Source organism: Dipodomys merriami, unplaced genomic scaffold, assembly GCF_024711535.1.
Source record: "Dipodomys merriami isolate MVZ:Mamm:240054 unplaced genomic scaffold, mDipMer1.0.p SCAF_20, whole genome shotgun sequence".
NCBI lineage: Eukaryota > Metazoa > Chordata > Mammalia > Rodentia > Heteromyidae > Dipodomys > Dipodomys merriami.
Window position 1 is genome coordinate 23986175 of NW_027203382.1, and position 14907 is coordinate 24001081.

The following is a 14907-nucleotide window of genomic DNA, read 5'->3' on the forward strand; positions in this document are numbered from 1 at the left end:
AAATACAAGTCATACCGGAGTTTTCATTCCTCCACCATCCTTTCCAAGGCCCTCTCCTTTCTTCCAACCCATCTTCTCCAACATCTTCCGACCTTTGTTACTATCAGTAATTTCTCTTTAAGAAAAATTAAAATAACTGATTTATAACAAGATATTTAGGCCACATACTTCATGAGTAAAAATAATTGCTACAACTACTATAGAAAAAGTATATAGCATTAATAAAGTTGAATACACAGTCTACTCCTAAACATACATTCTTTTCTTAGCAGAAAGTATGTATGGCAAGTGACATGCACAAGACCATTCTTGCAGTAAATCTACTAGCAATTATGTGTGTATGCAATGCCTGCCATACTAGGTTTTTCACTCAGGGACCTAGGTGCTGTCCCTTAGCTTTTTCATGGGTGGCACTACCACTTGGGCCACAAAGCTGTTTATTTTTTGGGAGGCAGGGGAGGTTTATTGGAGATAAAGAGTCTCACAGGGGGCTGGGAAGGTAGCTCAGTGGTAGAGCGCTTGCCTTGCATGCCTGAGGCCCTGAGTTCCATTCCTTAGCACCACTAAGCAAAAAGAAAAAAGCCAGAAGTGGCACTGTGGCTCAAGTGGTAGAACTTTGAGCTGAAGAGCTGAGGGGCAGTGCCCAGGCCCAGAGTTCAGGCCCCATGACCGGACCAAAAAAAAAAAAGTCTCACAGACTTTCCTGCCCAGGCTGGCTTCAAATCATGCCTGTAATCCTAGCTACTCAGGAGGCTGAGATCACAGGATGGCAGTTTAAAGCCAGCCAAGGCAGGAATCTGTGACTCTTATTTCCAATAAACTATTCTAAAAATGATCACCACCACCACCACCAAAAAAAAAAAAAAAAAAAAAAAGAAGAGCTGTGGCTACTCTTCATGCTCACCAACAATAAAAAATATTTAAAGGGCTGAAGTGCATAACTATAAGGCCTTGAGGGAAAATCACTTGCACGGCAAAAAAAAAAAAAAAGAGCCAGCTATTATGGCTCATGACTGTAATCCCAGATACTCTGTGAAGCAGAGACTATGAGTATTAGGTTCAAGGGCAGCCCAGGCAGAGTTAGCAAGATACCATCACAATCAATAAGCAGAGAATGGAGTCACGTGCCTATATCCTAGCTATGTGGGATACTGTGTAAGTAGATAGTTTGAGGTCTGAGATCTCGCTTTAAAAAAGTCTGTCTCATCCAATAACTGGGCTTGGTGCCCTGCATCTGCTATCCTGGTTAAGAGAAAGCATAATGGCTGAACACAGAGGGTGTACCTATCTTCTCCATTAACACAGGGAAGCACAAGAAGGACTGAATCCCAGGTTGGCCTGGGAATAAAAAAGAGCCTCTCTCCAAAATAATCAATGTAACCATTCTTTTGGTGGCTCAATCCTATAATCCTAGCTACTCAGGAAGATGAGATCTGAAAATCAGTTCAAAGCCAGCTGGGGCAAGAAAGTCTGTTAAACTCTGATCTCCAATTAACCAATAAAAACCCAGAAGTGGAGCTGGGTTCAAGTGGTAGAGTGCAAAAACACTCAGGGATAGCACCCAGGCCTTGAGTTCAAGCCCCAGGAGAGAGAGAGAGAGAGAGAGAGAGAGAGAGAGAGAGAGAGAGAGAGAGAGAGAGAGAGAGAGACACACACACACACACACACACACACACACACACACACACTCTCTCTCTCTCTCTCTCTCTCTCTCTCTCCTCTCTCTCTCTCTCTTTCCTAAGTAACGCACCTTACAGATTTGAAAAAACACTTAATCAAAATGTTTAACTACCATTTCTGACTGATTTAAATTAAAAAATGTTTAACTTAAAAAAGAACTCTAGGATGAAAATAATAAGAGCTAATATGATTTAATGCATAAATGTTTTCATTACAAACCTCAACACCATTTTTTCATGTTTATCAAAGCTTATTTTACTGAGAAAAGTCAAAGAAAATAAGTAAAATAGAATTTCAGAGTAAATAAAAACAAGTGTTTGAGTGTTAAAATAATTACAAAATACCAATTTTTTACTAATCCAGGCTTCTAGATACATGAGAGTATAGTCCATACAAATATCAGGAAAGACAGTCATACATATAATGGGTGCACATGTATAATGGGATGCTCATATTAGAATACATTTAGTGCTTCCATCTTGTTTGAAAATATCCTCGCACTGACTTGTAAGTCAGACTATACTATGCATGGAACTACAGAACAAAGAATGTCCCAAGCCAATACCACTCCATACTCACGAATGAACAGATGCTGGTGCATCATCTCTATGGAAAGTCCCTTCACTTCCCACCTGCTCCCGGCGTTTTCCAGCCCTGTCTTTATATTTTGGATTCTTCAAGGCCTTTTCATCTTCATAGTCTATGTTCTTAATAAACACAAATAAAAAAGATGAAAAGGAAATGAATAAAGGTAACTGCTGTGCATTTGCCTTACTTGCTAAATATGGTTCCATGTGAACTCTACAAACATGAAATAAAAACAAGCTATGACACAATGACAACTATTCTATTAAATATGTAATTTACATTCTATCCTTTTTGAAATTTTATATTAAGTTGTACTATACAAATACATAAATGGTAAGATGACAGAATGAAACACTGTATTTTAACAATGTTATGTGTTTTATTGTCAAATGAAGCACAAGTTTGATATTATTTCATAGAAGGGAAACATTTAGTTCAATAGTTTATTGAAGTTTATTGAAGGCAGGGGCTGGGAGGGTGCTCAATAGTAGAGTGCTTGCCTTGCATGCATGAGGTCCTGAGTTCAATTCCTCAGCACCACATAAGCAGATAAAAGCCAGAAGTGGTGCTGTGGCTCAAGTGGTAGAGTGCTAGCCTTGAGCTGAAGAGCTATGGGACAGCACCCAGGCCCCAGTTCAAGCCCTACAACTGGCAAATAAAAAAATAAAAAATAAAAAATAAAAATAAGGCAACGGTTCACCTTGTGACAATAGAAGCTTTTTACTTAAATACAATTTCATATATAAGATTAATGCAATACCCAATTTGTGGGAGTGTTCTGTCTCAATGCACTCAGGGTGAAAACCAGCACAGTTCACAGGTGGTGGCATACTGTTAAGTATATTCATTTTGTCTCTTGTCTTTCACTTTTAGTCATTCATAATTAATTTTGATATTCATCTGGGTTGGAGCCTGTATCAACAGTTCTTGCTTTTATTGCTAAATAATATTTCACCATTATACCACAGATGATATGGTTTGTTTACCTAATTTGGACATTAGCTTTCCACTTTGGGGTTATTACAAACAAAAGTGGTGTGATGATTTGTTTGCTAGTCTTTGTGTCAAAATATACTTACCTTTTTCTTGGGTAAATAACTTGAGTGCAATGACTGAATCATGTAAGTGTACCTTTAACTTTTTCTCCTTTTTCTTTGCAGGAGGATCAAAACCAGGGCTTCATCTAGTAGGCACACACACATTAGGACACTGAATTATACCATTAACTCTCTCTAGCTTTTTTTTTTTAATATTGTGACCTTTCATTTTTGAAAAACTGTCAAGTTTTTCCAAAGCAACTACACCATTTTACATTAAACTAGCAGTGTATGAGTTCCAATACCTATACATCTTTTCCAACATTTGATATATTCAATTTATAGGCCATTCTAACAGGCTATCTCAGTGTGTGTGTGTACTCAAGACCCATTCTAACAAGCTATCTCAGTGTGTGTACGTGTGTGTGTACGTGTGTACATGTGTACGTGTGTACATGTGTACATGTACGTACTCAAGACCTGGACACAGTTCCTGAGCTTTTATGCTAAAGGCTAGCAGTCTAGCACTAGAGCCACAGCTCCACTTAGGGCTTTTTTGGTTACTTAACTGGAGATAAAAGTCTCATGGGCTTTCCTGCTGGTTTTGAACCAAGAGCCTCAATCTCCTGAGCAGCTAGGATTAAAGGTATAAACCACTAGCACCAGATTCACTTGGTTTAAATTCACATTTCTTTAAAGACTAATAATTATCAAACATCCTTTCAGGTATTTTACTTGCCATCTTCTTTGGGAAAGTGTTGGTTCAGATCTCTGGCCTTGTTTTGTTACTGTTTTTGGAGACTACATCTAATGTTGTTGCTCAAACAATCCTCCTGTCTCAGCCTCAAACTATGAGGGACTACAAGTACTCACCATCTGCAAGACAGTCTATTTTTAATTAAGCTGTTTTCTTATTACTGAGTTTGGAGTTAAAAAATATGTATTCTAGTCTTATCAGAGATATAAGTGGCAAGTGTTTTTCCTAGTTTATAGCTTGTCTTTTCAATCTCTTAGCAGTGTCTTTGGAAGAGCAGTTTATTTTGTGTGCTGTTTTTGTTTTTTGTCAGTTATGGGGCTTGAACTCTGGGCCTGGGCACTGTCCCTGAGAAGTTTTGCTCAAGGCTAACATTCTACCACTTTGAGATAAGAATTTGGAGATAAGAATTTAATGGCTTTTCCTGCCCAGGCTGGCTTTGAACCACCATCCTCAGATCTCAGCCTCCTGAGTAGCTAGGATTACAGGGATAAGCCACAAGTGCCCAGCTAACTTTACATTTTATATGTACACACATGATATATTTTCAGGTCTTTTTTGTTCTTTTGCTTTTCTTTCTTTGACATAAGGCCATCCAATTATTCTGGCATCATTTGTTGAAAAAGAACAAAACAACTTTCTCCATCAGTCTGTCCTTATACATCTGTGGAAAATTTAGTCATATATACTATATTGTATGGATTCATATAATACATAATACATACAATATTGTCTTAATCATGACAGTGATTGACCACTATAGTTTACTTTAAGTCTTGATATCAGAATTAATCTTCTGTAATATCTTTGACACTGTCCTTAATCCTCTTTTGCACAAGGCTAGCACTCTACCACTTGAGCTACAGCACCACTTCCAGCTTTTTCTGTGTATGTGGTACTGAGTAATTGAACCCAGGTCCTCATGTATGCTAGGTAAGCACTCTACCACTGAGCCACATTCTCAGCCCCTACAGAATCTAAATGCAAGTATTTTGAAGCTCAGAATGTCAACTCAAATATAAGCTATTATAATTTTCTACATCAACCTAGTTAGTATATTACATCCATACCAGAATAGAAATTACATAAATCTCAAAATCACAGTAAGTAGTCCTTTATTATATATAATGTACCCAACGTATCTGGAGACATTTTAATTAAAAATAAGACATACAATTCAATGTATGAAGTAATACTTAACACATCCTTACCTGCAAACCATATTTTACTCGTATTTTTTTTAATTCTTTTCTTCTTTCTAATTCTTTTTCCTCTTTACTTAATGCTGGGCCAACTAAAAGGAAAAAGTGGGTTTAGATAAAAATATTCCACTGAATCTGACAGATTGTAGAAAGTATTGTCATTTCGGCAGTATCTGACAACACTACTTTGAAGGAAAGACAAAAATCAGTAATATGAAGATAAAAGACATAGAAGCCAGGCACTCATGGTTTGTGCCTGTAATCCTAACTATGCAGGAAGCTGACATCTAAGGATCTCAGTTCTAAGTCAGCCTGCACAGTAAAGTCTGTGAGATTCTAGCTCCAAGAAATAAAAAAGCTGGAAGTGGAGCTGTAGCTCAAGTGGTAAACTGCTAGTGTTGAGCTCAAAAGCTCAAGGACATTGCCTACGGCCTGAGTTCAAGCTACAGGACTAGCACTGAAAAAAAAAAAAAAAAGAAACAAACAATTGAACAATATACATCTTAAATTTTCATTAAGATTATTGGAATAGAATACCAAATGTGAAATAGCAAATCTTCCAAAGAAATTGTTGGTATGCACAAAATAAAAATAAACATCATAGAACTCAACAATTGTTATATACTATAATACGATGTATTCATTTTCAAATTAGTTACCAGAAAAGAAATAAGCATGCATACTTCATGTTTATAGGAAAAACTTGAATTATGTGGTTTTTTTTTTTGGTTGTGGGGCTTGAACTCTGAGCCTGGTCCCTGAGCGCTGAGCTCTTCAGCTCAAGGTAAGCATTCTACCACTTGAGCCACAGTGGAGATAAAGTCTCACAGACTTTCCTGCCCTGGCTGGCTTTGAACCGTGATCCTCAGACCTCAGCCTCTTGAGTGGCTAGGATTATAGGTGTGAGCCACCGGCGACCAGCTATGGAATAATTTTAAAAAGAGTGCCTCTTGCTAGTTCAAAGTATCTTATTTTAAATTTTCTGTTGAGTGAACCAAATACACTGGTAATACCCTAGAGTGCTATTAAAAAATTAGAATATGGTCTGGGAATGTGGTTTAGTGGCAGAGTGCTTGCCTTGAGCAAAACAAGCTCAGGAACAGTGCCCAGGCCCTGAGTTTAAGCCCCAGGATTGGCAAAAAATAAAATAAAAAGAATATACAGACAATATACTAATACTACCAACAAAGAAGATATATCACCAATAACCTTTAATGGCCTGACCCGTTTCCTATGTTGATATTATAGGACAAAGGACTCGGTATGTAGCTCAGGTATATACCAAGTATTTTGCATATAAGAAACCCTAAGTTCAATCTCTGGTACCTCAAAAAAAAAAAAGCAATTTTATTTGTAATTTCTTTAAAAATTATACATATGTATATATATATATATATATATATATATATATAGTGTTGCTTATAGTATGTAATTATATATAATTATATTAGTTGTAGGTTAGACAAAAATTATATATACTGGATAACATTTATATCAATATTCATAATTACTATAATGAAATTACAACACAATTGTATAACTGTAACATCCTGTGTATGTATACACATACACACACACACACACACACACACAGTGGAATGGTTGAATCAAGATAATTAACACCTACATTACACCTCTCACATTTATCTTGAACTCAGCACATGTATGTTATTCTTATGCTTCGGTGCCCAAGGCAGGCACTCTACCTCTTGAGTATAGCTCCACTTCCAGTTTTTTGCTAGTTAATTATAGACTTTCCTGCCCATGCTGATTTCAAGATCCTCAGATCTCAGTCTCTAGAGTAGCTTAAATTACAGGCCACTGGAGCCTCATTTATCATTCTTTTGCATGATGAAAATTTAACATCTATTCTCTTACAGCAGAGGGTGTAGCTTAGTGGCAGAGTGCATCCTAAGCCCTATGCTCAACCCCTACCATCACAAACACAATTTCTAATTAACAATTTTCAAGCACATTTGATATCAAAAGGTCATTTAGCAGACACCAAATCATCAAAAACAGCTCAACGGTATCTTTTCTCTAGTCAGAAAGCAGTCTCTGTCACATTATCACTTAGCCAAATTATCACATAAAAGTCAACTACAAACCTAGTCTATTAAGCTACACTAGAATTCTAAATATAATGTATGTTTTAGTCTTTTTTTGGAGGGGGGGGGTCCAGTCATGGGGCCTGAACTCTGGGCCTGGGCACTGTCCCTCAGCTCTTCAGCTCAAGGCAGCGCTCTACCACTTAAGCCACAGCACCACTTCCGGCTTTTTTCTTTTTGCTTATGTGGTGCTGAGGAATCGAACCCAGGGCCTCAGGCATGCAAGGCAAGCGCTCTACCACTGAGCCACCTTCCCAGCCTATGTTTTAGTCTTGTGAGAATATTCTCTAAAATACACCCATTACTATGTCAACCATGAATAAAGCTAAGAACTTTATGTATCTCTATCAATATGAAGCTATTAACTGACACATTCTGAGTATACTTAGCAAATTAATATTCTGAAAAGGTATGAGTCATATCCATATTGAACAATATATTCCACATACCAAAAGACTCATCTTTCTTATCAAGGCGAAGGTGAGCTCTAACCTGCCCTGGCTCACAGCCGTCACAGGTCTCGCTGCCAGGGTGGATATGGAAGGAAAGTACGGTTTCTCCGATTTTCACTTCATCTCCATGTTCAAGTACATAAGGATCAGATTTTGTTTTGGGCTAGAGGAGAAAAATTTCAAAACCCACAACAGTCACACATGGCTACTTTATGTCTACTATCAGTAATATCTAATTATAATAAGCATTTGAAATGATTCTTAGTAAATAGACACAGATGCTCACACTTCAACTTGATGGATGACACATAGGGGTAAGGGATGCTGTCAGGTGTACAGTTCACATTTATTAGCATGTACAAGTGCCTAGGTTCAAACCCCACCATCATTTAAAATATACATATATATAAAATTTTTACTCTATCAAACTCCATTAATCTCCTTATCTCTGCACACAACACTCAACTCTAAACTTTGATGTACTACTAAACAAAACCATCAGTCAAAAGATGAAATGTAGCCGGCTGCCAGTGGCTCACGCCTATAATCCTAGCTACTCAGGAGGCTGAGATCTGAGGATTGCAGTTCAAAGCCAGCCCAGGCAGGAAAGTCCGTGAGATTCTTATCTCCAATAAACCACTAGAAAACTGGAAATGGCGCTGTGACTCAAGCAGTAGAGCCCTCGCCTTGAGCTGACAGTGTCCAAGCCGAGTTCAAGGCCCACGACCGACCTCCCCACCCCCAGAAAAGATGAAATGTTAAGAGAAAGGGATAAATATATTACATTATTCTTTTTTCCTCTTCATAATTCAATTTTATTCCTTTTTTTTTTTTTTTGGATGGTACTAGGGGTTACAACTCAGAGCTTCGCATGTGCTAGGCAAGTATTTCCTGTCCTGTTTGCTTCATTTTGGGGATAGGATCTGGCATTTTTGCCTCAGCCAGCCTGCACTGCCATCTTTATATTTATGTTTACTGTAGCAGAATGAACCATACCCAACTACTGGTTGAGACAGGAGAGGCAGAAATTGGGAGGATCAGGGTTCAGCAAAGGCAAAATGATAGTGAGACTCAACAAATGGACCAGATCTGATGATTAGCTCATGCCTATAATAGCAGATACATGGGAGGCATAGGTAGGAAAATCCAAAATGCACTAAGACTTTGTATGAACAATAAAGCAAAAAGGCCAGGAGTGGATTAAGTGGTAAAGCACTTGCCAAGCAATTATAAGTCAAAAGCCAACAGCCAAGTATCCTCTGATTATATACTTTTTCTACCCATTTCTGAAAATGCCAAATAACACATTTGAGCTTGAACTCTGATCTGAACCAAATGGTATAATAACTATGGCATAAAAAGTCAGTTTAGTTAAGCCAGGCACTGATGGCTCATACCTGTAATCCTAACTACTCATGAGAGTGAGATCTGAGAATTGTGGTTCAAAGCCAGTCTAGACAGGAAAGTTTGTAAGGCATTTATCTCCAAATATACCAAAAAGCCAGAGTGGAATTGTGGCTCAAGGTGGTAGAGAACTACCCTTTATCAAAAAAGCTCAGGGACAGCACCCAGACCCTGAGTTTAGGCCCCAGGACTGAAACCAAACAAACAAACAAAAAAATCAGTTAGTTTTAATAACAAAGTACAGGAAATTAATATATATTCACTCACCTGAATAATCTGTTTTCCATTAACAATTGTGCCATTTTGACTGCCTTGATCCACAAGGACATAACTTTGTAAGTCATGGTCGAAATAAACTTCTGCGTGAAACTTAGAAAAATCAAGCAATATAAAGTATATATTTTTTCTAAACCACAGATAACATTTTCTATGATAGTGAGGTGGACTTTAGTCTCATAATTCAAATGACAATAATTTAATACATATTGTGTATTCCCATTTCTTAAATGGTTTAAACTCTAGTACAATTGACACTTTTTCAACTATAAAGTTAATTGTCCATAGCAAGAAAATGTTTTGTAGTACTGGGGACTAAACTGAGGATGTTGTTCATCTGAGCCACACTTCCCAATTCTTTATGTGTATTTATTTTTTGGCAGTACCAAGGCTTGAACTTAGGGCCTGGTGCATGTTAGGCAGGTATTGTACCACTTGAGCTATGCTCCCAACATTTTTGCTTTGCTATTTTTCAGGTTAGGTCTTACGTTTTTGCCAAGGCTTATTAAAAATTCTTAATATTAAAGGTGACCTGAAATTACCAAGGACAACTTCTCAGAGTTTTCCAGATCTTCAATACTCAGAACATATTGTTCCAAAGATGTTGTCGCTATACCGTAACAGTGTATCATGAGATTCACCCATTTGTTGGGTACAATAGTACTTCACTCAGTTTGCTGAACAATAGCCCATTGTATGGGTAAACAAGCCATCTATTTTTCTAAACTGAACATCCAGGTTTCTCAGGTTTTATTATTTTTTTAAAAAACTGCTTTGAGTCTTCACATATATATATGTGTGTGTATATGTGTGTGTATGTGTGTATATATATATATATATATGGATTTCCACTGTATACAAATATTTTCCTAGGGTAAACACCTAGAAATGGAATTGATAAATCATATATTAGGCAAATCTTAAACTTCCAGATTGCTTCCCAAATTTATTTGCACCAGCAGTCTATGAGTTCTTGTTGCACAGAGCCAGAACGGATTTTAAAGTTTTATTATCACAGCAGATATGAGATGGAAGTCTTACTGCTGCATTTTTAATTTGTATTTTTCTTATTACTACTGAAAACCTTTATGATCTTTTTTTTTTTTTTTTGGTCTGAGACTGGGACTCAAACTTGGTACTTGATGCTTTGGCTTATTGGCTAGCACTCTACTAATAAAACCATGCCTTTTTTTTCCCAACCCTTTTTTTGTTCTTTGTATTACTTTTTATTAGCTGGGAGGTTTGGAATAACTGTATCAAGTCTTTCACCCTGCCAAACCCTATTCAATCAAGCTGTTCTAAATTATGCTTCCTGAAAGAGTCGTATTTAGTACACATGTTCAATGAAAACTGACATTTTGGTCCATTATATTTCGTAGATTGGCTTTGTGGTATTGCTTTACTGTGAGCTGCTTACTCATTCTTTGTTCACTTGTCTATTGGTGTCACCACAGGCATTCAGAAACTGAATCTGAACAAACTTTTTAAACATAAAGGAGATATATTTTGTCACATGAATTGTTGCTGTTCTGTTGTGCCTTTTATCTCTATCTACCTACTGCCAGTACTGCAGCTTGAATACAGAGCCTAACACTCTTAAGGACTACAGTTTACCACTTGTGCCACAGTGCCACTTCTGGCTTTCAGTTGGTTAACTGAAGAGTCTCATGGACTTTCCTGCCTAAGCTGGCTCTGAACTACAATCCTCACATCTCAGCCTCCTGAGTAGTTAACATTATATAAGGTATAAGCAAGCCACCAACATATAGCTTATTTTATTTTAAACTCAGAAAGCCTTATATCTAATGATTAAATCTGAATTTTTTTTTTTTGCAAAAGCATTTACGACCTATCTGGATATGTGTTATATATGCTGTTAAGCTGATTTTTTCCAACAAAATATATACTCCTTCAGTGGACATTAGTCTAAGAAAACAAAAAATGGGCTGGGAATATGGCTTAGTGGTAGAGTGCTTGCCTAGCATGCATGAAGCCCTGGGTTTTATTCCTCAGTACCATAAAAACAGAAAAAGCTGGAAGTGGTGCTCTGATTCAAATGGTAGAATGCTAGCACTAAAGAATTTACTACTTAAGTTACACATTGGGCTTCCTTTGGAGGCAAGATAATCAAAGGTCATAATAAAGTAAAATAGGTAGATAATTTGGTTTGAGTTAAGACAATAAGGATTTCCTCCTTCAAATGAGTTCCAGAAAAGTGATACAAACTAGACCTTCACACTAATAATGAAAAGTAAATTTCATTCCAAATAAGACAAAAATCACATAAAGCCTTTTTTAGGTTCACTTATACTCCATTAAGTAAAAACAAAATGGTAATCTCACTATGTAGCACAAATTAGACACAACTTAAGATCATTCTGACCCCACTTTGCAGGTGCTGGAATTACAGACTTGTGCCACCAGGCCCATTTTATTTTTCCTCTTAATGGAATGACCTGTTTTGCATAGGGAGCAATACTTGAGAAATCAAAGATCTTACCTTACTGACACCCACTTCAGGGATTCGAAGAGTATGCTCCATATCTTTTTCTCTGAAGAGTTAAGTAAAGTTTAGTCTTCAGAATTGCAAAACATATACAGACACGACAGTTAGAGAGCGACATGATAAATACATTTTTTAGGATGGATATTAAAATACAAGTCTATCACAGGTCTCCTGGTGATATACTGTCCTTTCTACTCTACTACATTTCCAATTATTTGCTCATATCTTTTTTTCTCTTCCAGTTGTGCTTTCTTTGGGTGGAAATTTTGCCCTAGTACTTTTTATGCTGATAGCACATAGAACAGGGCTTGATATACAATACATGCTCCTCCATCAAACCCTTCAAAAGTAAAAGAATGACATAACAAAATTAGCCATTTTTACCTTCCAATTGTAGCAGGGTTTACAGCTGTAATGATAAAAAGTGATCCTGTCTGCAACACTGGTGATCTAATAACAATTACTCTAATACACGGAGGCCAAATTTTTTCTGTATCTGCCAAAGAAAAAAGTAAGGAAATATTAATTCAAATGTTTATTTGTTTGTTTTTCGGTCCAGTCATGGGGCCTGAACTCTGGGCCTGGGCGCTGTCCCTCAGCTCTTCAGCTCAAGGTTAGCGCTCTACCACTTGAGTCACAGCGCCACTTCCGGCTTTTTTCTTTTTGCTTATGTGGTGCTGAGGAACCGAACCCAGGGCCTCAGGCATGCAAGGCAAGCGCTCTACCACTGAGCCACCTTCCCAGCCCTAATTCAAATGTTATGGAAAAAATTTTCACATGGATAACTAGGAGACATCCATTAAGCAAGAATGTATTGGCAAAACCTGGAGGTGTGGCTGTTATAGAGCAGCTGCCTAGCATAGGAGAGGCCTTGGATCAATCTTCAACACCACAAAGGAAAAAAACAGGCTGGGAAGGTGGCTCAGTGGTAGAGTGCTTGCCTTGCACACATGAGGACCTGGATTCAATTCCTCAGTACCACATAAGCAGAAAAAGCCAGAAGTGGAGCTGGGGCTCAAGTGGTAGACCACTAGCCTTGAGCTGAAGAGCTGAGGGACTTTGCCCAGGCCGAGTTCAGGCCCCAAGACAAAAAAAAAATCTTATTTCTGGCTAAAACAAACTTCAATTCTGCTACATGCTACATATAACAACAAATAAGGCTTAACACTATTCTAAAATACTCAAAGGTCTGCAATATATTTAGTATCACAAAGAAAATTAATTTTTAAGATCAGGTCCATTTTTAAAAATAAGAAAAATTCTAGACTTCAAGAGTAAAAGAACAAAAGGAATTCACTTAATATAATGATATCCTATTTTTTATTCATATATTAATCATTTACTCACATACTATCTTCTAAAATTGCCAAGTGGTCACTCACATAATTTTTATTAATGTCTTCACAATAACCAGTTTCCTTCCTGACAAGAATTCTAGGTGAGTCACCAATGTTTATAGTAATTCTCTCTTTTACAGTTAAGCAAGTGGGTTTTTCATTTATAGCTATCAGGTGCTTACCTTCCTCCTCCATTTCTTCTGTAGCTCCATTGTCTTCACTGCTTTCATCTTCATTACAACTGTCCTCAGTCTGGGAATCTGTGATTTCACCTTCTTCTGGCTCACTGTCACTTTCTATGATTTTTTCATCTTTGAATGAAGTTGAATTAGAAATCTTCTCTTTTAGAGGAGATTCTAAAGAGTTTTCACTAACTGCAATGGTGAATTTAGGGGAAATATTTTTGTAATGGCAGTCTACTTTGGCCTTCTTTTTCCCACTTGCACAATTTTCTGCCTCACTGTAGTTCATATATTCAACACTAGAGGACTTTTGATCTGAATTCAAATCCTGGAAAGAGGTAAGTAGGTAGATAGGTAAAAGCAAGAAGAGTAATTTTAAATATCATTATCATATATCTGTAAAGAATGAATTGTACGGGGTGGGGAGGGGGAGATGGGAAGGGATGGGAAGGGGAAACAAGGAAGAGGCATTTAACAATGCTTGATAAGAAATGTACTCATTATCTTGCCCATGTAATTGTAACCCCTCTGAACGGTATTTTCACAATAAAAAAATAAAGAATGAATTGTAATAATGTATCAACAAGGAAAAAGTAACACACTGTGCAACAACTCTCAGTTTGGCAGTAGTGAGGTTTGAACGTAGAATCTCACACTTACTAGGTTCCTACCACTAAGCCATGGCTCCAGTCCTTTATAGCATTTTTGTGTGTGTTCTGGTCTTGGGAGCTAGAATTCAAGGCCTGGGCACTGTCCCTGTGCTTGTTTGCACAAGGCTAGTGTTCTACACCTAAGCCCCACCTCTACTTCCAGCTTTTTGATAGCTAAGAGTATCATGAACTTTCCTGTCTAGGCTGGCTTTTTACAGGTAAGAGGCACAGGTGCCTGATTAGTTTTGAGATTAAAGTCTCACTTCCTACCTACACACCTGGACTGCAATCCTCTCATTTTTAAGCTTCCTATCACAGCTGGGACCACATTTAGCTTCTGCCAGAGATAGTCTCAAGGATGTTTCAAACCCCCATCCTCCTGTTCAGTCTCTCAAGTAGCTAGGATAATAGGTATGAATAATAGGGACCTGGCTTCAACTTCCTTTTTTGCAGCCTAAACTGGGGCTTGAACTCAAGTCCTGACTGTTGTCTTTGAGTTTTTAATGCTAAAGCCTAGTGCTCCACCACTTGAGCCAAAGCTCCACTTTCAGCTTTCATGGTGCTTAATTGAAGAGTCACAAGGGCTTTCTTGTCCAGGCTGTTTTAAACTGATCCTCAGACCTCAGCTTCCTGAGTAGCCTGAGTCATCAGTGTCAGGCTTTAAGTTCCTTTCTTACAAACATTATTGTCCTCTTGTCTTCAAATTAAGAACCTTATCAGTGATACTCCCT

The 14907-nt window shown here is 37.6% G+C and overlaps 1 protein-coding gene across 2 annotated transcripts in view; it reads right to left on the reverse strand.

Annotated features, from left to right (window-relative positions):
- Positions 1-14907, reverse strand: part of Aggf1 (angiogenic factor with G-patch and FHA domains 1) — a 32656-nt gene that overhangs the window by 3764 nt on the left and 13985 nt on the right. For both annotated transcript variants that reach the window (XR_011373745.1, XM_070031232.1), the window contains exons 6-13: positions 13527-13854; positions 12392-12503; positions 12002-12053; positions 9493-9594; positions 7819-7984; positions 5271-5353; positions 2260-2387; positions 16-115 (exon numbers count right to left, since the gene is read on the reverse strand). Coding sequence is in view for 1 of the 2 variants with exons in the window: in XM_070031232.1 (XP_069887333.1) it covers positions 16-115; positions 2260-2387; positions 5271-5353; positions 7819-7984; positions 9493-9594; positions 12002-12053; positions 12392-12503; positions 13527-13854 (1071 nt within the window). In the remaining variant the exon portion in view is untranslated. The remainder of the gene's footprint in view (positions 1-15; positions 116-2259; positions 2388-5270; positions 5354-7818; positions 7985-9492; positions 9595-12001; positions 12054-12391; positions 12504-13526; positions 13855-14907) is intronic.